Here is a 23,981-nt window from a genome sequence, read left to right as displayed (position 1 = left end):
TGCCTGGATGGATCACTGGACATCAGTGAGACGCTGCCCTCTAATTACAATGACGGGAAAAAACGCAGCACCAAAAATTAATTAATACCGAGTAATGAAATTTGGCGAATACATTTGTGTAGATAACATTTTTAAGTGATTAACGTAGCAAGATCACAGGTTAATGTAAGCGCGGGATAAACCAGTGCAAATGTGAACTGCTGGACATTAGTAACGAGTGTAATCGCCAGAATATTGAATGCAAGCACGCAGATGTGCGTACGTTTTGTTGTACTAGTGTCACATGTCAGTGTGTGGTATTGAGTTCCATGCGTGTAGCACTTGGTCAGTTATTAAAGGAACGTTTAACGCTGGTTGTGTAAGACAGTATAGTTATGTACCGATGATGTCCCATATGTGCTGTATTCGAGGCGGATCTGGTGACTGAGCAGGCCAAGACAACATGTGACACTCTTTAGAGCATGTTGGGTTACAACGGCGGTTTGTAGGCTAGCGTTATTTTGTTGGAAAACACCCCGCTGGGAAGCTGTTCATGAATGGTAGCACAACAGGTAGGATCACCATAGTAACGTTACAGTTTTGCAATCATGGTGAGTGGAATAACCGCGAGAGTGATCTTGCTGTCATGCGACCCTAGACCATAAATCCACGTGTAGGTCCAGTGTGCCTAGCACGCAGACATGTTACTTGTAGGCTCTCATCTGGCCTTCTCCTGGTAGCCATTACTGGCCAGCTTTCTTCAGAAAGCACAACAGACCCCCACTCTGCCGTCCAGTGAGCTCTCGCAAACGGCGGTAGTGTGGGGTCAGTCGAATGCACGCTGCAGTGTTTCTGGCTAGGAGCTGTCCTTGAAGGAACGAATTGGTAACAGTTAGTTGTGTCACTGTGGTGCCACGTACTGCTAAGATTGCTGCTACAGCTGTAGTACGATGCTACAGAGCCATACGCCCTCTCGGCAGTGCGACGTGACCGTCTGCAGCCCAGTCTACTCCAAGAATCATGTGCAATAGCTACATTCCTCTTTTTCTGTGATACCGCAGAAGGAACATCCAGCTTCTCGTAGCTCGATTACACGATCTTGTGCAAAGTTAGTGAAGTGATGACAATGGTGGCTTATTCGCCTTAAAGCCATTCTTGACTAACGACAACTCACCACGTCCTACATCAAAGGTAGCTGACGCTCACTACCGTTACAAAGTGTATTTAAAGCAAACCTGATCTGCATTCACGTAGTGACGCTAAGCGCCACTCCTATGCAACTTGCGCGAGATTCGAATAGATATATTGTTTCAGATATAGAAACATACCTACCAACGTTCGTTCATCTCGCACTATTCTTGCTTGATGTTGCGATTATTTTCCGTCACTATATTCCTATCTTCCCAATTTTGCTGAGAACTCCGCATTCTTTACCTTATCAGTCGACCTAATTTTCAACGTGCTTCTGTAGAATCACATCTCTAACGCTTCGATTCTCTTTTATTCTAGTTTCCCCGCAGTCGATATTTCACTACAGTGCAATGCCACGCTCCAAACGTACAGTCTAAGAAATTTCTTTCTCAATTTAGGAACCTTGTTTGCCACTAGAAGACTTCTGCTGGCTGGGTTTTCTTTTCAGAAAATGCTAGTCATGCGGCATCATAGTTCATGTTGCTGCCTAGATAGCAGAAATCCTTATCATTTTTTACCTTGTCATCTCCTATTCCGATGTTAATTTTTTGCTGTTTTCAGTTGTGCTAATTCTGTCCATATTCCATATCCATTAGACTGCTCATTTATTTCTATTCCGTCATTGCTTCCTCTGTGTATAGATTAAACCATAGGGGCGATGACTACATCCCTGTCTTACGAAACCTTTCTAATCCGAGCACTAGTTTCCTGATGTTACAGTCTTGTTTTTCCCTCTTGGTTCTTGTACTTTTTGTATATTACCCATCTTTCCCTGACCCTTACCGCTATTTTTCTCAGAATTGCGATAATTTTGCACCATTTTACATTGGCGAACGACACATCCTATGAACGTGTCTTAATTTTTCTTCTGTCTTGCTTGCACTAACAACCGTGCCAGAATTCCCTCTCAGATGCCTTTTCCTTTGCTAAAGCCAAACCGATCGTCATTTAAAAGATACTTAATTGTCTTCCGCATTCTTCTGTAAATTATTCCTATCAGCAACTTGGATGCATGAGTTGTTAAGCAAATTGCTTGATAATTGTTGGTTTAGTCGAATCTCATGGCTTGGGAATTGTGTGGATGATGTTTTTCTGAAAATTGATGGTATGTCGCCAGTCTCATACGTTCGACACAGTACAGCGAGCAGGTTTTGTTGCCTCCTCCCCCAAATTATTTTGGAAATTACGAGGGAATGTTATACATACCTACTGCCTTATTTGATCATAAATGTTTCAAAGCTCTTTGAAATTCCGATTTTAATAGTGAATCGCATACCCGTTTCCTAGCGACTCGTGTTTCTTCTATCACGTTGTCAGACACGCCGTCCTCCTGATAGATGCCTTCAGCGTACTCTATCCACCTATTCGCTCTCTCCTCTGCATCTGACAGAGGAATTCCCGTCACACTCTTGGTGTTACCGTTCTTGCTTTTAATTTCACCGATGGTTGTTCCGACTTTTCTATATACTGAGTCAGACCTTTCGACAGTCATTTCTTTTTCGATTTCTTCACACTTTTCATGTAGCCATTTCGTCTTACCTTCTCTGCACTTTCTGTTTACTTCATTCTTAAATGTCTTGTATTTCTGTATTCCTGGCGTTTCCCTGAACGTTTTTGTTCCTAATTCTTTCGTCGATCAACTGTTACCCATGGTGCTTCGTAGTCAGCTTCCACAGTCTAGCAAACGGACTCACCGTGAATGGTGGCAGAAATCAACGAGATTCTGTACAGCGCCAGATTAATACCCGATGGCCAAAATTGGAACTAAATTTTTTTAAATGTAAATCGATTCCTCGGTGGAATGAGTAGGAACTGCAGCGGTTTTAAGTAATTCCGCCAGCCCAGTGCAAGGGGCACGCTCACTGGTGTTAGCTCGATGAGCAAACCACAAAAGTAGGTTTGTAGATCATCTGACACAACTGTAACGCTGCAGAGTAGATTAGCATTAGAGTAGATTAACCCTTTCGTGAGCCGTGGGAAAGATGCTTTCCATTTCAACTAACTCGCTCCTAGTCCCGTACGATTCACAGTTCCCACCTCTGTACGGTGCTACCACCTAGTGAACAGTATAGGGTACTACTTCCAATAGGAAGTTCCCGCCGTTTTTGCTGTACCTTCGCGCAGAGGCATTGTATGGCTGAGTGTTGCTCCGTAGAGGAGCCTATCAGTGCTGTTTTCGTGACAATTTGTGATTTTTTCCTCAAAGCTATAGTATAAGGTAAATGCTTTTGATGTACCCAAATTTATGAAGGAAAACGTAAAATTGGAACGAGGAGAATTCCAGTTTGAAACAAAAGGAGCCATTTCTATAGTAAAATGGATGGATAACCATCCAGTCGCTCTCCTGTCCTCAACTCATAACCCATGAGAAACAGACACAGTGAAAATGTAAAACAAGGATGGTACTAGTACAGAAATTTCTTGTCCTGAAGTTGTGGCAGAATACAACAAAATAATGGGTGGTGTCGATAAGTTTGATCAGTTACGAGAAAGGTATGCTATTGGCAGACGTTCTGTAAAATGTTGGCACAGACTAATTTATTTCCTGGTGGACGTTGCTGCAGTGAGCAGTTTTATCCTGTGGAAAATAAGTAAAAGAGAAAGTGGACAGCATGATCAGCTCACATACAGGATCCATCTAGCCAGACAACTAATCGCTGGCTTCTCATCCAAAGAAAGGCATGGACAAAAACCTGTCTTCCTGGCAAAAAGGGGTAAAGTACCTGAAGATTTCCGTCATGTGGCTGTAGGGGAGCATCGACCCATTTTATGGGAAACCTAATGGACGTGCCGTCATTGTAGTACCAATGCTGCGGAAAAGAGCACTCGCTGTGTTTGTACATATTGTCAAATACCACGTTGCATAGACCCATATTTCAGAAAATATCATGGCAAGTAATTGTGAACAAGCATTGTAACAAGAAAAGTAAATTTATCAAATAAATACGACATATGTTGAAAAAGTTGTTTTTGTCATTTAACTCCAAGGAAGGGCAGTGGGAAGAATACTTCCCACCTTGTTGTGTGACCTGACTTTCACAGTTGGAGCAAATTTGATATTCTGAATGATAAATACACCTATTTATTAACTACTATCTGCTCTCCATTCATTAAAAAAAACTACTCAATAATTTTGCCCACGAAAGGGTTAACAGATCAGATTAACTTTGTCCATAGCTTTGTGCCACTTAATTAAGTATAGGCTACTTTTGTTTCTGTATTATAAAAAGACCCACTAATTAGTTAAGGTGGTGGGTTATTTTGTATCATCATATTGTATTGTACTGTATTGTATCATAGTTACAGTACTGTATTTTGCATCATCGTTATTGTATTAATAAAGTTTTTTTTTAAAAAAAATCGATTCCGCGTTAACGGATTAGCCCATGCCGTGCCATGGGATAATTACAGCCCGCATTGGTCCTCCCTGAGTAGCTGCTGTCTAATTATATTTACTCGGTAGAGACCGAAGCCATCATTTGGAGGGCGAACCTAGCGAAGATTGCGCTGCGACGTCTTTGTGCTCGGGGCGGCAGGTAGTGGGCGGGCGCTGCAGCCGGGCAAGTGCTGTCCAGGCAGGTGCAGCGGCCCTCCTCCAGGGCGGCTGCAGCCCTCGACGTGGCGGCAGGCTGCAGACTAATTAGACCGGCGGCTGTCTCCGGAGCGAATATTAGCTGGCCGCGGGGTGCCCTCCAGCCAGCGCCGGGATTATATCCGCCGACACCCGCGCGGCTCATCCCTGCCCCCACCACAGCCATCCTACCCTACTCCAACTCCACTCCAACCTCCCACTCAGCCCCTACTCCGGTCGCGCTGTTCCCCTGGAAACAATGGCAACATTATCCTTGGCGGGAGTGGATGACGGGAGCGCGCCAGGACAGAGGGACATTTAATGATTTCCCAATACGCTCCGACCCGAAAATAAATGCGTTTGCCAGCTTTATCTCGGAGCGCGAAAACACGTCGGCGGGGGCCATTCGAAATTCCTTTTAAGTTGAGAGCCGAAATTACCCATCCGAGAATTTCCCCGGTCCCACTCTGGGCGCGGAAGCCCAGCCTGCTGCTGCTTCTAATGGAGAAAAATTAAATCGACGCGGAAGTAGTGGAAACGAGATAAATAAACAACAACGCGACGAGGTCTTTTCTCCGGCCGGCAAGAGGAGTAATGTCTTTCTCTAGGCGCAGGAAGAAGAGACGTAAAGAAAGGAAAGAAAAAAAAGAGGAGGCGAAAAAAATCAATCTCGCACACAGCGCAACCGTGACCGAGAGTTCTTAATGCGCATTACCAATTCTGCCGCTGTGGCATCCGAGAAGTTGAAATATTCAGTTGCTCCCTAGGCGAATATCTTGTGGCTAAGTCGAAGTCAAGAACGGAGGCCGATGTTGTATCAATAAATAAGTAGGCCGGAGCCTTTGCATTTTTATGCAGCATCGCCTGAAGAAGCAAAGAAATAGCTTCAGTTTCTTCGCCGTGTTTCCCTTGATACTTTTACGCAACAGTGTAGTAAAATGTGATATCCATCGGCGCACTGGCGGATAGTCTGGCAGCCTTCACTAACAATGCTTCAGAAGGAAACTGTAGTTGGCGAAGCAAAGGATTTTATTTGGGTGTTATTAGCTGACAGTGGAACGCGTGTCCCAATATAGATCTTACATTGAGTGTATCTTCAAACTCGAGAGATGTGGGTATTGCATTTCACGCTCGATATTTTTCACAATAGCCCCTTTACAGTTCTTTTCTTTTTTTTTTTTTTTGTAAGGTAAGTTCCTATGGGACCAAACTACTGTGGTCATCGGTGCCAAGGCTTACACGATACTTAATCTAACTTAAACTACCAGACGTTGAAAACACCGCTTCAGTTGTAAATTTCTTTTATCGTCACGATCGGTTTCGGGCTCTCATAAGCACATCTTCAGGTGTCGCAACTGTGCTGTGGCCCCCGATCGTCGCGGGTTGGGTTGGGTTCTTTGAGGAAGGAGACCAGAAAGCGAGGTCATCGGTCTCATTGGATTAGGGAAGGACGGGGAAGATAGTCGGCCGTGCCCTTTTAAAGGAATCATCCCGGCATTTGCCAGGAGCGATTTATGGAAATCACGGAAGACCTAAATCAGGATGGCCGGACGCGGGATTGAACCGTCGTCCTCCCGAATGCGAGTCCAGTGTCTAACCACTACGCCTCCTCGCTCGGTCCGATCGCCGCGGTGGACGTGTACTAGGCTCGGTGTGCTCCTTATGTGTATCACCTGTTCTGCGCTCATAAGTACCACACCGCGTCTAGTACACGTCCACCGCAGCGCTCGGGGGCCAAAGCACAGTTGCCACACCCGAGGATGGGCTTATGAGAGCCCGAAACCGGTCGTGATAATAAAAGAAATTTACAACTGAAGCAGTATTGTCAACCTCTGGTATAATGCTCAGTTGCCGAAGTTCTTCCAACAGGATTGTTTCTAACTTAAGCTAACTTACGCTAAGGACGACACACACACGCATGCCCGAGGGAGGACTCGAACGTCCGACGGAAGGGGCCGTGCCAACCGTGGCAAAGGCGCCTGAGACCGCGCGGCTACCCCGCGCGGCACAGAATGTTATGGGTAAGTCTGCTGGTGGTGATGGTGGTGACGGTGGGGCGGGGGGGAGGGGAGAGTTCTTAGGTACCACAACCACTTCACAATCTTCCTGTTCCTTTCGCGAATGGCGCTTGCGACCCTGTATATGATTTTTCTGTCGTGACTATTTTGCTTCATGTTTATGAAAGGTACTGAAATGTTTCTACGTTACTGGGAACATTCGATCTCGTATTTGTAAGCCTCATTTTTTTTTTTTTTTTTTTTTTTTGCAGGGTTTGCCTGTAGAGTCTGACGAACATTTCCATGACGCTGTCATGCTTGCTAAACGAACTGTGACGAAACGCATCTCTTTCCTTTCCATCCCTGTTGTATTAATTAAACTACATAAGGGTTTAATTGTGGAGAGACATAATCACGGATCGGTCGTAAGAGGCTTATAGGAGCAATTTATTTCATCGGTGAATCCCATTTAGTTACCATTCTTCGAATAAATCTTAGACTGGCATCTGTTGTATGTATAACTAGTTCTACGTGCTCTTTCACATTAAGTAGATCCGGTCGGATACACCTAGATATTTTGAGGTTGTTATGTTTCTACCGATTAATTGCCAAACATTTAAGCGAACTACAATCAGACTCTTCATTTTATTGTACGTCTCCATTAATATGAACGGTGCAAGACCGTACTGTACACAATATCATTCAACGAGGTAAAATATAATCGGTCCTCTACTCCCAGTGTATTATGCGTTTACGTACTGTGGATTATTTTAATGGATGAGGTGCTGTTTTGCGTTTCCTTATTATGCATGACTTAACTGAAGCAGGTGCAACACCGATCTATGATTAACCAGCTGCCCTTCTGGAAGTCTTCGACAATTTGTAATTTCATACGAGTCGTCATCGTCGTCTAGGGTACTACATTTGAAACGACTTGCGTCTCAGGTTCGAAACCAGCCACTGCTTAAATCAGGAACAAAATTCATATCAATAGCAGCCGATTCACCCATGTTCTGCCAAAGACCTGTCAAAGAGGACCCAGGAGCGGACGGATGTTTGTGTCACCCTCTTGCTCAGAGATGGGAACCTACCCGTAAGTGGTGGAAGAACAATCAACGATAAATGGCGTGGGGATGCAGAAAGCATTGGAAACCGTTGCATCAAAGACAATGTATATCCGTAGGTAACGTGCGTAATTGAAAATTGTCATGATGATAGCTCCATTGGCAAAAGATTCGGGATTTCTGATCTTCGGAAAGGGGTTGCCAAGGGGGAAGGGCCATGAGAAAAAGACTGAAAAAGTAACGAAAGGCTAATATTCTCTGCGTCGGAACTTGCAAAGCCAGAAGTTTGAATGTGGTACTGTAATCCGAAAAGAGAAACGCAAAAGCTCAATTTAGATATAGTGAGCGATAGTGAAATGATTGTAATGGAGATAAAGATTCCTGGACAGTCGAAAATGAAGCAAAAGCAAGTAAGTTACTAGGAACACCTCAGTAATAGAGTGGTTGTCATCACCGACGGTAGTTAAACAATGCCAACAACAATAGGTCAGATAAATACGCCAAAGTCACAACCAGAACACGAATACTAGATACTAGATGCATACAATGTGTAATTCGGTACAATAAAGAAGATGAAAATCTAAAAATCATGGATGAGAGGCGGGGGGGGGGGGGGGGGAGGATGGAAGACAGAGTTTAGGGAGACTGTGGTCTCGGTGCTAAAACCGACAGAGAAGAAAGACTAATTCATTTCTAGTCTATACAAGTTCGTTCTGTTACTGTTCATGGTTGAAGTTGTATAGTTGTCTTTTTTACACATATTGACTTGGTTAATATGCTATTTCGAAAATACTGTTCTGTCAGTCTGGACGATTTAAAAATGGGTTCAGGTAACCCGAAACTGATCATCAATTAAATAAGAAGCGAATCTTGTGACTGTGACTGTTTCTACATCGAACTGGTTTACACAAGTCGCTGTCCTGCAACTAACCCAGCATACTGGAAATCCATAATTCATTCCTGTAAAAAATTTCTGCTAGTAATGGCGTATAAACTATTCAAGAAGCGCAAGGGGATAAAGAATACTTGGAAAAGGTCTGGGGCCTTGGTGTGATTAAATTAAACGGAAGTGTTATCGTAAATTAATAACAAAATGTTCCACTTACATATCTTATACGTAAGACAGAAGTCATATTCGTAGGATTATATGTTATTTATAATAAATACACCATGAATTGTTATTGTTATATTGCATCGTACATGTAAATGAGGAACGTCTACTAAGTGGAGCTATTTAATGCACAATACCGAAACATAATGAAAAATCACTTGAGAGTAGGTTGTATCTGGTGAGGAAATCCTTTTGTTGTGTTCAAACTTCATCTATGATACTCAAAATAAAAAGCCTCGTGACCACATTCAGTCATTCATTTTGTGATAAATTGATTAGAAAAATTTTCTTACTAAGCGTGTAACCGTACTAAAATAAAATTAAGGCACAACTGTTAGCTAAACAAAGTTTACGCATTGGTCGAAGCTTCAGAATCCATGTCTTATTGGTAGCCCAAACGCAGAAAAAACTGAAGAAAACACCAAACTTCAACTCTTTACTTCCTCGGCGTTCATGCTCTCTATACGTTAATCAACAGCAGAAAGACCAACCAGATTTCAGCCAATATTATTTTATCGATATAAAATGGTGTAAAAATTTTACAGCTCAATTGAGTGCATCATTTTCTTGATATTCAGGCAACAAAGGGTAAGTAACTAAAAAAGTATTGTGGTACTCGTATTATATAAGAAATATATTCCTAAGTTAATGATACTTTTATACGCCAAGCGTTGTCTAAATTGGGATAGTTCTGCATTCTCCTAGAGTGAATTAGATTATTGATCCGAAAAACTAAGCGATTCTGATACCTACTGCATTACTGTGTTTTCGTAGCAGACAGGGCACACTACTACAACTATGAAATACGGCATTTTGCTTCAGAATGACATAATCTTTCCTTGTGTCTGCTCGGTCTGAACCCATCATCATTATTACTGACCACAACGTTGTCTATCAACCGTGGACACTCGAAATATTCAGACATGATCAGTAGAAAGAGGTGAAAATTGCCTCTCTTTGACCACAGCAATTTAAGTGGTATTATCGTGTTGGAATCACCTCGTACCGAATTGTTTATTTGGTGGACAGCTTGAGTGTTCTTAATTACATTACTACATTAAGCTGAATAGCTTAATGCAGTAATCTAGAGGACTCCTGCCATGCCTTGGCTGCTTACAGGTACTCATTCTCATACGAGATGTGATTAGCAAATACACATCTGTAAATAGCATGCTTGGTTGATAGCTCTATTCTGCTAGGTTTAGTGTACTGAATATTTTATCTCTGCACCCGTAAAACAGTTTCCCTTTTATAGATCGCAAGCAACTAAGTTCCAGCCCGCCCGGCTAGCCGAGCGCGAAGACGTGCCGGTTCCCGGCACGAATCCGCCCAGCGGATTAGTGTCGAGATCCGGTGTGCCGGCCAGGCAGTTGATGGTGTTTAAGGCGGTTTTCCATCTGCCTCGGCGAATGCGGGCTGGTTCCCCTTATTCCGCCTCAGTTACACTATGTCGGCGTGTCGGCGATTGCTGCGCAACCACTGCCTCCACGTACGCGTACACCATGATTAGCTCGCAAATACTTGTGGTTACACCCGTCCGGTATGAGACGTTCCCGGGGAAGGGGGTTGTCCACTGAAGGCGAACCGCCCAATAACCCTGGGTTCGGTGCGGGGCGGTGGAGTGGGTGAACTGCTGTGGCCTGTTTTGGGGTTGTGAACCACTGAGGGCTAGGCGGGACGAAGCCTCTCAGTCGTTTGTAGGTCACCGGTTTAAATACACAATACTATAGTTCCAAATCATTATATAAGTACGCAGTAATCACAAGTTGAAATAATGCGTGAAGGAAGAGGCATTAGTGGCTCCGTTTTCTCTGATAACCGATCACCGAAATCAACGTAATCTACGTTCGCAATTTTAACAAGACATGGTATTGCACTCGCGGGTTCACAGCTATGTCTGATAAGGGACGCTAGTGCAAATTTAGGTTCAGTTAATCCAATAGGACAAAATACTCAGATTTTAACTTACGAAGAAAATAGGTATTTTCAGGAACTACGTCCGCAATTGTATCGCACACTCGTTCGTCAGAGCACAAGTCCAACGTATTTGGCTCTTGCTGCAACTTACCTCGTGGAACCAGCTGACGGTGTCCGGCTGCGGGTTTGAGTTCACCTCGCACGTCAGCCTCACGTTGTCCCCCTCTTTGAAAATCGTCTGCCCCGTGTCGGAGTCCAGCCTCACCGAGACAGCTGGCGCGTCTGTAACGTGGAAAGATGAGGCCAGAGATCAATAAACAGGTACTCGTCGTTTAGAATCAGCTTCTACTGCAAAGCGTTCCAGGTGTTCCGATAGGTGATATCGTGCAAATCACAAGCAGTATGAGGATACGCACCACTCACCAGTCACTGGTGGGACAACATGATGGTTTCACATTTCATCAGGTCCTGCACTGACTAACGATTTCGTAATTAAAATAACGAGCAAAATGAGAGTAATGCCAGCAACTGAGCTGTATTTGTCAGCAAAGTTAAAGCCGCAAATTACTTAAAAACAAGCTTAGAAAGATAGTGAACGGATGAGGAACACTCAAACATTCGCCAGAGACTAAAATATCTTCTCTTCGTCGTGCTGCATAGCTTTGATAAAGTTTAGAAACTATAACACCGTAAGTTGGGTTTCAAGTACTTCACAAGACGACAGCATTCGGTCACACTCTCTGTTGAAAATATTGTTCAATAAGTGACTATTTCTTTTTAACGGCCACGATACCGACACCACGAATACGGAAAACTTAGGTGAGGAAATTATGGTTCAAAATTGCAGTACGTACTGTTTGGGTTAAAAGCAAGAGCTACATTCGCACAAGTTGAGATGAAAAAGTCAACGGAATGCCAAAATAAGGAGTGCAAAGTAGACGAAGAAACGGGAATTTTCAGCCAGAATATATGAATATAAGATGTACTACAATGAAATATTTTAGAATATATGAGTCTGGCGATATACCATCTGACTTTCGGAAAAGCATCATCCACACAATTCCGAAGACGGCAAGAGCTGACAAGTGCGAGAATTATCGCACAATCAGCTTAACAGCTCATGCATCGAAGCTGCTTACAAGAATAATATACAGAACAATGGAAAAGAAAATTGAGAATGCGCTAGGTGACGATCAGTTTGGCTTTATGAAAAGTAAAGGGACGAGAGAGGCAATTCTGACGTTACGGCTAATAATGGAGGCAAGGCTAAAGAAAAATCAAGACACTTTCGTAGGGTTTGTCGACCTGGAAAAAGCGTTCGACAATATAAAATGGTGCAAGCTGTTCGAGATTCTGAAAAAAGTAGGGGTAAGCTATAGGGAGAGACGGGTCATATACAATATGTACAACAACCAAGAGGGAATAATAAGAGTGGACGATCGAGAACGAAGTACTCGTATTAATAAGGGTGCAAGACAAGGCTGTAGCCTTTGGCCCCTACTCTTCAATCTGTACATCGAGGAAGCAATGATGGAAATAAAAGAAAGGCTCAGGAGTGGAATTAAAATACAAGGTGAAAGGATATCAATGATACGATTCGCTGATGACATTGCTATCCTGAGTGAAAGTGAAGGAGAATTAAATGATCCGCTGAACGGAATGAACAGTCTAATGAGTACACAGTATGGTTTGAGAGTAAATCGGAGAAAGACGAAGGTAATGAGAAGTAGTAGAAATGAGAACAGCGAGAAACTTAACATCAGGATTGATGGTCACGAAGTCAATGAAGTTAAGGAATTCTGCTACCTAGGCAGTAAAATAACCAATGACGGAGGGAGCAAGGAGGACATCAAAAGCAGACTCGCTATGGCAAAAAAGGCATTTCTGGCCAAGAGAAGTCTACTAATATCAAATACCGGCCTTAATTTGAGGAAGAAATTTCTGAGGATGTACGTCTGGAGTACAGCATTGTATGGTAGTGAAACATGGACTGTGGGAAAACCGAAACAGAAGAGAATCGAAGCATTTGAGATGTGGTGCTATAGACGAATGTTGGAAATTAGGTGGACTGATAAGGTAAGGAATGAGGAGGTTCTACGCATAATCGGAGAGGAAAGGAATATGTGGAAAACACTGATAAGGAGAAGGGACAGGATGATAGGACATCTGCTAAGACATGAGGGAATGACTTCCATGGTACTAGAGGGAGCTGTAGAGGGCAAAAACTGTAGAGGAAGACAGAGATTGGAATACGTCAAGCAAATAATTGAGGACGTAGGTTGCAAGTGCTACTCTGAGATGAAGAGTTTAGCACAGGAAAGGAATTCGTGGCGGGCCGCATCAAACCAGTCAGTAGACTGACGACCAAAAAAAAAAAAAAATGGCATAGAATAAATAAATGATTTCATAATTGAGACTTGCAGGCTTCTATCGAATTTGTTTGCCGACAGTAGTCGTTATCTTTGACTGAGTGCCGTGCCTGTGTTACTAGGGAGCGTCCGAGGAGAACTGTGTGTGTGTGTGTGTGTGTGTGTGTGTGTGTCGGGAGGGAGTGAGGGGGCTCGGATAGTGTCGGATCGGCCAGCGGGATAGTTGTGGAGTGACGGCTCTTCTATCTACCGGGACGTTAGCAGTCATACGGGGTGCAACTATGGCGAGCCAGGATCCTTGTTGATGAGTGGATCTGCGAGTGGATTTTGGGTGGATGGCCACCGTGGACTCTATTCCCAGTCCCCTGTGTGGTTACTGGAATGTGTCATGAGCCTCTCACCGGTGCAACGTTTTGCTCCATTCATCATGCACTTCGGTGTCAATTACCTGTGCTGGGAATACCCATGTACTAATCCACCTCGCCGATTTCTGTTGCCTGTGTACTTAGATGGTGTGCCGGCGTGGGATTCAGTTTTTGTGTTCAAAAATGTTCAAATATGTGTGAAATCTTATGGGACTTAACTGCTCAGGTCATCAGTTCCTAAGCTTACACACTACTTAACCTAAATTATACTAAGGACAAACACACACGCACCCATGCCCGAGGGAGGACTCGAACTTCCGCCGGGACTAGCCGCACAGTCCATGACTGCAGCGCCTTAGAACGCTCTGTTTTTAGACTGAGTTTAAATTCGGCAGAAATATCGTCAGTTGTACTACAGGATGTACTATAAATTTAAATGTTAATTTATTACTCTTGTGGAAGTTGTCAGTTTGGGTAAATGCAAAAAGAAGCTTATAGGTGGTAGCTTTCATGTGTTTTGTATTTCGTAGTCAAAGCTTAAACGTGAACTGAGGCCAAGCTGTTGTTCATAAATATGTTGAACAATTTAGGAAAGCAAAGTTGTTTTAACATTTGGCTCTCGTTAATTTTAAGAATTATGTAGGTTCATCATACTGGGGAAGTTGACTAGAAGGCCTTCTTAGCGTAGATATCTTTTTATGGTTTTCAAGATGTACACCTGCTTTTCAGTCTGAATCAGAATTTTAGTCATCAAGGTGGTTTGTACTGGTGGTTTAAGGCGTATTTCATTAGATAGTTTAACCCACAAACGGCAGTTTGCCACTGATGGATTGTTATACGGCATTTGTTATTCAATTGTGGCTAACCAATTCAGTATAAATGTTACTGCACAAATGGTCGTTGCCGTTCTGAGTTCCTTATACTTATTAAACCTCACGATGGTATTTATTCTTAAGTTAGCTCATTATTAATTGTTTGAAATGTATTCATTATTACCAGTACCGGTCAAACTAGAGTCCTCCTGGAACTACAATGGAATTTTCGTAAAGAGAGTAATTAAAAAAAAATCCAAGAACAACCTTACGTATGGCCGTTTATGTCAGACTATCTCAGTAAATTCAAATATTTTACTATTTACGTGAGTTTTCTACTGTATCACAGTTTAAGACTTCAATGTGTTTCAGTTTTCTCGTCCCTCCCCCCCCCCCCCCCCCATCCCCCAAGAAGGGGGGGGTTATGTTTTGGTTTTGGTTTGTTTTTATTTGAAATCTGATTTTAGTAACTGTCCTTCTACCTGTGCCTGTGAGTCCTGTTGCGCGATCCTATTATGACAGTTGTGTCCTCCTTGTTGTGACCGTCTGTGATGCCCCCTATTTTCAAATTCTTGTTCTGAAATGGATACTGTATTCCTTCACAATTAAGGTGCAAATATTTAGACTACAATATGTAGAATGACATTTTATAACAATTTTTTGTCGAAATTTCATACGTAATTTTGAATGATGATTGAAAAATTACTTCCTTTAACTTGGTGTGGCCTCATCCTCCCACCCAACAGCTGGCAGTGCTGTCGCCAAGCTGGCGTAATATATCAGTAATCGAACAGCATACGAAGTTTGGAACATTTTAGAGACTGGCGCTGCACACATCATACCATATAGGGTCGAGCCTTAACCATATGCAATATGATACTTCGCGTAGACTGTCTTATTTGCACGAAATACTAAAGCCAAATCTTAAAGGCAGCTGAAGATCTCAACGGTATACGAGCTCTACCATCCAGGAGTAGATGCATTTAGCGACAGTTTTATGTTAGTCCTGTTAACTAAGAAACTAGAAGATATGCGTAATGAAATGATAATTAAATGGACACCCTAGCTGCAAACAGGCGTTGATGTACTTCATTGGGGACATGTTGAAAATGTGTGCCCCGACCGGGACTCGAACCCGGGATCTCCTTCTTACATGGCAGACGCTCTATCCATCTGAGCCACCGCGGGCACGGAGGACAGTGCGTCTGCAGCAACTTATCCCGTGCACACTCCCGGTGAGATCCACATTCCCAACATGTCCACACCACTACATTCGTAGTGCACCTAATAGATGTTTGCCCATGGAGTCCCGGTCGGGGCACACATTTTCTACATGTCCCCAATGAAGTACATCAACGCCTGTTAGCAGCTAGGGTGTCCATTTAACTATCATTTCATTTCTAGCTAAACTGCATGGTCATCCACGGTAACTGTTCTTCCGGGAACAGATACCACCGTCATATATAGATATGCATAACAGAAAATCAGCTGATCTGAGTAATGCTACTGACAAGATGACTCTTGTGTATACTATTATTTATATATGTTTGACGATGCTGGCGCTGATTTTGTGTTTAGCACTTGACGGTGCCACTATGGCTCCAGTATATTAGGACAGGATTTTATAAAACAGATCTGTAGATGGTCGTTACAGACCAAAACCGGTCATCTGATGAAACAAAATATTTGTGACCATGGACGTGAAGTAAAGGAAATTTAGTCAACTGAACTGATTAACCGCATCTGCAAAATTGGTATCCCGCCAGAGCGAAGTAGCGAGCCAAGTAGACGCAGTGAGCCAACACACCAATGACCCGGTAGAAGAAAACAATTAGCACTCTAAAGAAGAATCTTTTGAAATACGGGAAACTTAAGCAGATGGAAATAGTTGAGCTGGACGAACTATTATAGCTAAACATAGCCTACGAACATTTGACAAGTAAACGAAAATCTTTCAAGCAAAGTTGAGGTTTCGCTATCGGCTGTATCCTCGAGAGAACGTTAGCTAATGCTTCCCCTGATCATGTGGAAGCTAAGCTTTCTACATAGCAGTTACTTGTGGCTGAGAATATACCTTATTATAGATGCTGAGTCGCCTTGTTATTCATGTTCAATCTTGCGGGACTGAGACATGGTTAAGATGCACGAACTTTTATCCACCTGATGTACAAAAATTTCGGACATGACAGCTGCTTCCGTTCGGTTGGTAAATATTTTTGCTGATTGTACAAACGTGTGTCAACTTCCGGCGTTCATTATCGCTTTGGCGTGTAGTCGTACCATTTATTGTAGAGATCTAGCACATATGGAGCTCTACACTGTGTCTCTCGATGCATTCATTCTTCGCCAAAATAGTTCACCCTGATATTCTGTCGTCTCAGAATATACTCCACAAAATCGACATCAACCAAATGGAGTAGCTTTCATTAGCATTTTTTCGTAGTTTTACTTCCTCAAGGTCTGATCTACCGTAGGCACTCATACAGATTGTAACTCTTCTTTAATCCTACTTTTTAAACCACAGATTCGTATTACTTGATTTAGTATATAAGTTATCCAGAGGATTTCAGTACTGAAAACGCGGAGATTTATATCTCTAGGATTTTCTAGCGAAATCCGAGTTTCCATCTGATTTTACTTTGCAGAAGTGAGCAGTATCTTTTGCAGTATGTGAGAACTTTCTAACAACCTTCTTGGCTTGTTTACATTTTCCATCATCTTACCTGATGCATATGCATTACATTTTTTCTTCCTAAGAGAACGTCCAGGATTGCGACAAGAGAAATATTGTTTCACTCCTCTTCATATCTTCTTCCTTCTTTTTTAGCATATGTTTCATATCTTTTACCTTGAATTATGCTGCAAGAGAGTTTGTTTTCCACTTCCTGTCACAGTCTCTTGATATCCATCTGATTTAGCGTTTCCTCGCTGCCGCTCAGAATAAGAACAGAGCTATATATTTTCTTTCAATCTTCCTACAAACATATATCTTTATCCAATTGATTTAGCGTTTCCTCACTGACGCTCAGAATAAGAACAGAGCTATATGATTTCTTTCAACCTTTTTACAAACATATTTTTTAAGATGCTATCGGAACAATTTTCTTCCTTTTTCCGAATTTACACCGTGAAACTATCACGTTATTCCTTGCTGTTAAAATTTATCAGTAAACGGAGAAGAGCGCTCGACTTACAGCATTTAACAATATGAATTCCTAAAGACAGGTGCAGACTTCTGAAACCCTAATAGGCAATCATAGATAGAGCAAGAATAGGATGTGCAGTAGGCAACAAACATACAGCACATCTTTTCCTGTTTATTAATTCACAGTCTGTTAGGAAAGAAGGGAGGAAGGGAGGAAGAAAGGAAGGGACGAAGGGAGGAAGGAAGGAAGATAGATTTGGGTTTAACGACCTCTCGACATCGAGGTCATCAGAAAAGTAGCACAACCTTGGATTGTTTCAAGGACGGGAGAGTAAATCGGTCATGCTCTTTCATACCAAACATCTCGGCGTTTGCCTGGAACGATTTAGGGGAACCGCGGAAAATATAGATCTGGGAGGCCGGATGGTGATCTGAACCACCGTCCCCTCGTAAACGAGTACAGTGTGCCAACCGCTGCATGATCTCTCAGGAAGAAGTGCTCAGATTTAAAAAGGCGAAAGGCAGGGAATCACTCTTGCTCTCCTACTGTTCAACCTGTTTATGAAGGGAATAATAACAAGAATAAAATCTGAAGGTAAGAAATTAGAATAGAAGGTGAAAGAATGTCAATGATAAGATTCCCGGACAAGACTGCTATCCTAAGTTTTAATATTCTGCGTGGTGTCTGTTTCTTCTAAATCGTGTCTCCCTACCACTTTCGCACGACGACGCATTGATCGTGTTTTTTTAGGGACTAGTTTGAACCTGGGACCTGTTGCTGGTAAGGAGAGGCCAGACCACACATGACATGTAGAGTTCAGAAGAGTTCAGTGAGACTAGCGATGATATAATCAAATACTTAATGATTTCAGCGTCAGCTCCACTGCACTCCCTGTATAGGAATCTTAATACTAACAAAATTTAGTCGAAGGTTTTCAAGGCTTTCCTATTTTTAGTTACATGGTAAAATAACGTCGAAAAAGCAGTTAAGTCTACCATTAGAATTTTTATTCTACTCACAAAACATTGTTTATGTACTGTTGATGATTTTGAGGTGGCATTATGTGGAGCCGACTTACGGCGCTGGTGGTCATGGAAGGCGCCCTAACGGCTGTACGATACGTGAATGTCATCCTCCGACCGATAGTGCAACCATATCGGCAGCGTATTGGCGAGGCATTCGTCTGCATGGACGACAGTTCACGCCCCCATCGTGCACATCTTGTGAATAACTTCCTTCAGGATGATGACATTGCTCGACTAGAGTGGCCAGCATGTTGTCCAGACATGAACCCCACCGAACATGACTGGGATAGACTATAAAGGGCTGTTAATGGACGACGTGCCCCCCCAACCACTTTGAGGGATGTACGCCGAATCGCCGTTGAGGAGTGGGACAACTTTGACCAACAGTGCTTTGATGAACTTGCGGATAGTATGCCACGACGAACACAGGCATGCATCAGTTCAAGAGGACGTGCTACTGGGTATTAGAGGTACCGATGTGTACAGCAATCTGGATTACCACCTCTGAAGGTGTCCCTGTATGGTTGTACAACATGCAATGCGAGGTTTTCATGGGCAATAAAAAGGGCGGAAATGATGTTCATGTTGATCTCTATTACAGTTTTCTGTACAGCTACCGTAACTCTCGGAACCGAGATGATGCAAAACTTTTTTTTGATGTGTGTAGTTGTACTTCATTTGATTTCACGTGCTGATCATTAATGTGTAGTAGAGTAACAGTGGTATAGACCGACCAGTAAATAATATATTCACAAGATTTTCTCGACTGCAACGCTTTTAAATTTAAAGGGAATATTTGTTATATGAGTACGAAATCTTCGCGACGGCACTGTTGTATGAAGCATTCTCGGACCTCTTGCCTGGTCAGTTCAGGGTGAAACCTCGAGCTTTCGGCGATTACCTCCATCGTCTTCATCGAGAACAACTCACTCGAACTTTGGAAAGTCAGAACAGTGTTCCAGGGTACAACAGTCCTCCCTACTATTCTGATGGCGGATGGCATAAAATTAGCCATAAGACTCGTGAAAAAGAAGTCTCCCAGCAGTTTACTAAGAAGGCAATCATGTTTGTGTTTGAATTTCCTGATAGATATAGGTCCTCTCTCCAATGACAGTTTTCTACAAGATAAGAGTCTCGTCTACAGTTATTGTAAGGGGAGTGTAAGTCTCTCTTGAAATGCACAGGTGGGTGCCACACCAGGGATTCACTACATTAGTCTGAAACCTAAAATTTTAGGCTCCCATCTCTCATAAGTTTCGCATCAACAGCTGCTCCATTCGAAACTGCTAACATCACTGAGATTGATGAAATTTCTAACATGTGCTACAAAAATGTCTCCCTGTTGAAATACTAAAAGGAACACTTCATAATCGGAGAACTTTTATACGAGGTCGCGCTGAAAAGTGTTGGGTACGAACTCTTTAAATGTTGAAAACTCTATAAAACTTTCTAAATCAAACAGACGTTATTAAGGTTCTGCATCTTTATTCATCATGTTAACATAATTACACACTTCTGCCGCTTGAGGACTCCGAAATGTGGCGTATAACATAGTGGTGAGTAACGTAGCCATGTAGGTGTGTGAAAAAACAGCGTGCTGGAATCGAGTTTCGAATTTGAAAATTGGACCATACTTGTAGAACCCCTCTCCTTCAGTATGACAGTCCTAGATGACACAAGATCCCTGCGAAATCTATAGTAATCTGACGCCTTGAGTTCAGTAACTGTTTACATTATACTTGCCTGCCCTTTTCTGGAGTAATGCCGTGCCTGTGGCATCCTCATCAAAATTAACCGAGGACATCCAAAAAGTTTACAGATGGGCAGGTCGTTTCGAATTGCCCAAAATGCCACAAATATGATAAACGAATTAGGGTGGCAGTAAACGAAGGCGTGTTCCTCTGCGGCAGCAGCTTCTCATGGAATTTCATTCACAAACTTCCTCTACGATATTGATGACAGCTGAAGAAGTGAATTAAATTTTGTACCGCAGCTGAGACTTGAAAGCAGGTGTCCTTGTTTATTAGGCAGAGATGCTAGCCATTACACCATCGTAACTGAAACAGAAGGGGGGACTCTCCTAGTGCAGTGACCTTCCTAAATAAATTATATCAAGTCTATAGGGCACCTGCACCTGAGGTACAGGCAATATTTCCCCGTTACGTCCATTGCTAAGGTGCCATTCCAATACTGGAGAGCCAGAGTAATAGCGACGAACTAAGAAGGAGAAATTAGCTGAAGATGTCAATTAAAGTTCTGTTAGGGAGAGCAGTGGACAAGTCTAGTCCACGTAACTGTTTCAGTTGTAGTACTGTGGTGGTGTGATGGCTGCTGTGCCTGATTACAAACCAAAAATACCTATATTCAAGTCTCAGCGATTGCATAAATTTTAATTCACTTCCTCAGCTTCCATAATTATCGTAGATAAAGAAGAGACTCAAATGTCTCCAGGAATGTTTAATTACACAGACTTTCTCTTCTAAATGGTGGAATATTTTGTTGGCTGCCACCCAATGATCACCATAATACAGAGGTAAGAGAAGATTCAAGTGTCTATTTTTCCCCCGCGCTCTTTGAGAATAGTAGCTTGAAGATGGTTCGATGAAACCTCTGCCTGGCACTGATTTGTGAATTTCAAAGTAATCATGTAGGCGTAAGCGAAGTGTCATGGATCATCCTCCATGACTCCCGACTTGGCCCTATGCGATTTTCGTCTCTTCCTAAATCTTAAAGAATACCTTGGAGGATTTCACTTTGGTAGTGATGAAACAGTGCAAGCAGAGATAAGGTTGTGGCCCTGTTATGGTAGAAACAAACTTATTTCTCATCGGGAGAAATGTGATCGTCGCCAGGGTGACTACGTAAGGACATAAGAATGTAGACATGAAGAACAAAGATGTAGAATGTGAATGACGCTTATTTTATTTAAAAAAACCTTAAGAGATTTCACATGAAAAATTCGGACGCTTTATTTTTCAGCACGATTCCGCATTTGCAAACAAATTTTTATGGAATGAAGGAAGAGGAAAAGATTGAGTTTAATGTCCCGTCGACATCGATATCATTAGACATGGAGTATACGTTCGGATGATGGAAGGATAGGGAACGAAAATGGCCGTGTCCTTTCAAAGTACTCATCCCGGAATTTGCCTGGTGCAATGTAGGGAAATGACAGAAAATCAATATAAGGACAGCCGCAAGCGTGTTGGAACTGTCGTCTTTTCGAATATGAGTCTAGTGTGCAAACCACTGCACCACCTCACGAGGTAAAATTTTCGTGGGAGATAACAAGTAGTCTACGTTTGATGATGTGTTCCCGTTACCTGCCAACAAAGGTCAGCCTCATCGAAAATGTCATTACAGAAATGTTAACTAACCTGAGGAAAGGGGCGCTTCTCCACTTAAAAAGTACTTATTTTTTTAATTGAGAAAAATTGAACACATAGTCAATTGTTTCTAGTCGTCCCAGTATAATGATGCAGTTTGTAACGTTTTATACTGTGGTAACGTTTTACATCCCCCGAAAGACTACAGTTCAGAAGAGTACATAACATTTCTCTTATACAGCAAATTACATTTTGGTCAATGGACACATTCCAGCTAAGAACACGAGGTCAATAGGAGGATCGTGACCTGTAAATGGACGTACTGTCGCCACTTTTTCGATCCATGGATGTTGTTGGATAACTTTACTCTTACCCAGCAAGTCTTTCTACTGCAGTATGCAGGTTGATTCTTCCAAAGAAGAAATCGGCAACCAGTGGCTGGTTGCGGTTTTCTTCTTTGCAAGACTTTACCAACATTTCATACACAGCCACGGTCTCAAAATGTCAGTTAAAAAAAAAAAAAAAAAAACAGCTTTGTACTCCTTATTTTCAACCTGTCTTTCCGGAAACTCTCGCAGATTTCGTGTTATTGGTGCATATTCTTATCTTGACTGGGATCGAGGTATAAATTATTGACGTCTACCTGAATAAGGGCGCTCCTGCAGAACTGGAGACTGCCATGACGGATGTTGGACCGACGCTGCAGCCATTCCGCTGTCTGGCATCGCAATTGCACACCGTGCTCGGCTTTCAAATAATAATTATCGGCTCTGACTGAGAGCGGCGTACTGTTTAACGTAATTGGTCGGCAGGCGGCTACCTGCTCCAGGGGCGGGTGTTAGCCCCTAATACGGGAATAATACCCCCAGAAACCCGGCCGTGGCGCCGCCCGATAAGGGGAGCGGCAACTTTGCGAACGGCCTCCGATCGGAATACAAACGGCCGAATTTGTGCCGCGCTCCCGGATCGGGGATCATCACCGATTCGCTGCAGGTCCGGCGACGTTAAAGAAGGGCTGCGCACCGGCGCACTGCCCTCTTGACAATCCTGGCTGGCGGGGCTGGTCCCTCGTCTGGGCGACAACCCCCTACCGCAGCGTTCCTAACGTCCTTCCGCCTGTAGCGTCGAGTCTAAAGTAATCTCAGTTATTTGAAACGTAGACCTCAAGTACAACGGAATTTACTGCTCTACCAAACTACTGACCGCGGTTTTATGGTTCTATAACTTTCCCCTAAAGCGCGCTCTAATGACTAATGTAACCATAGTTAACCCTACTGGTTTTCTCCAGCTATATCGTCATTACCCGTAATGACTACAAAACATTTTCTTCCTATGTAGCTATATTTAATGGATCGTTAACTACTTTAATTTACATACAATGGATTTTTTCGTAATATTCTACGCCATTACCCACTTCAAGATGTATGTAATTTTGGAAATATATGGACCACATATTCGAGGGTCACTCCAAAAGAAATGCACAGAATTTTTTTAAATCCATCTTTTATTCTACATATTTGAAACTCTTACAGTGTGTAGATACATCGTTTAGGAACAATATTTTCATTTCTCCACAGAATTTACATCCTCTCCACTGCCTTACGCCATCTTGGAACCAGCGCCTGTATACCCGCACGGTAAAATTCTGGACCAACCTGTTGGAGCCACTGTTTGGCAGCGTGCACAAGGGAGTCATCATCTTCAAACCTTGTTCCATGAACAGAATCTTTCAGTTTCCCAAAGAGATGATAGTGGAGATGATGGAGCCTGGTCAGGACTGTAAGGCGGATGTTTCAGTGTTAGTTTTGTGATCGCTTCCATGGTTTTTAGACTGACACGTGTCCGTGCATTGTCGTGCAACAGCAAAACATCCTGCTTTTACCGATGTGATCGAACAGGACTCAGTTGATCTTGAAGTTTCTTCAGCGTCGTCACATATACATCAGAGTTTATGGTGTTCCACTTCGCATGATGTCCACAAGCAAGAGTCCTTTGGAATCGAAAAACACCGTAGCCATAACTTTTCCAGCAGAAGGTGTGGTTTTGAATTTTTTTCTTGGGTGAACTTGCATGATGCCATTCCATTGATTGCCTCTTCGTCTCTGGTA

At 42.8% G+C, this 23,981-nt stretch overlaps 1 protein-coding gene across 1 annotated transcript in view; it reads right to left on the bottom strand.

The window, feature by feature from the left end:
• LOC124795904 (hemicentin-1-like) overlaps positions 1–23,981 on the bottom strand; it is a 1,325,431-nt gene that overhangs the window by 333,835 nt on the left and 967,615 nt on the right. Inside the window, exon 8 of the mRNA XM_047259983.1 lies at positions 10,982–11,112. Coding sequence (XP_047115939.1) covers positions 10,982–11,112 — 131 coding nt within the window. The remainder of the gene's footprint in view (positions 1–10,981; positions 11,113–23,981) is intronic.

Source organism: Schistocerca piceifrons, chromosome 4, assembly GCF_021461385.2.
Source record: "Schistocerca piceifrons isolate TAMUIC-IGC-003096 chromosome 4, iqSchPice1.1, whole genome shotgun sequence".
NCBI lineage: Eukaryota > Metazoa > Arthropoda > Insecta > Orthoptera > Acrididae > Schistocerca > Schistocerca piceifrons.
The sequence above is the reverse complement of the archived record's forward strand: the minus strand, read 5'-3'. Positions and strand labels throughout refer to the sequence as shown.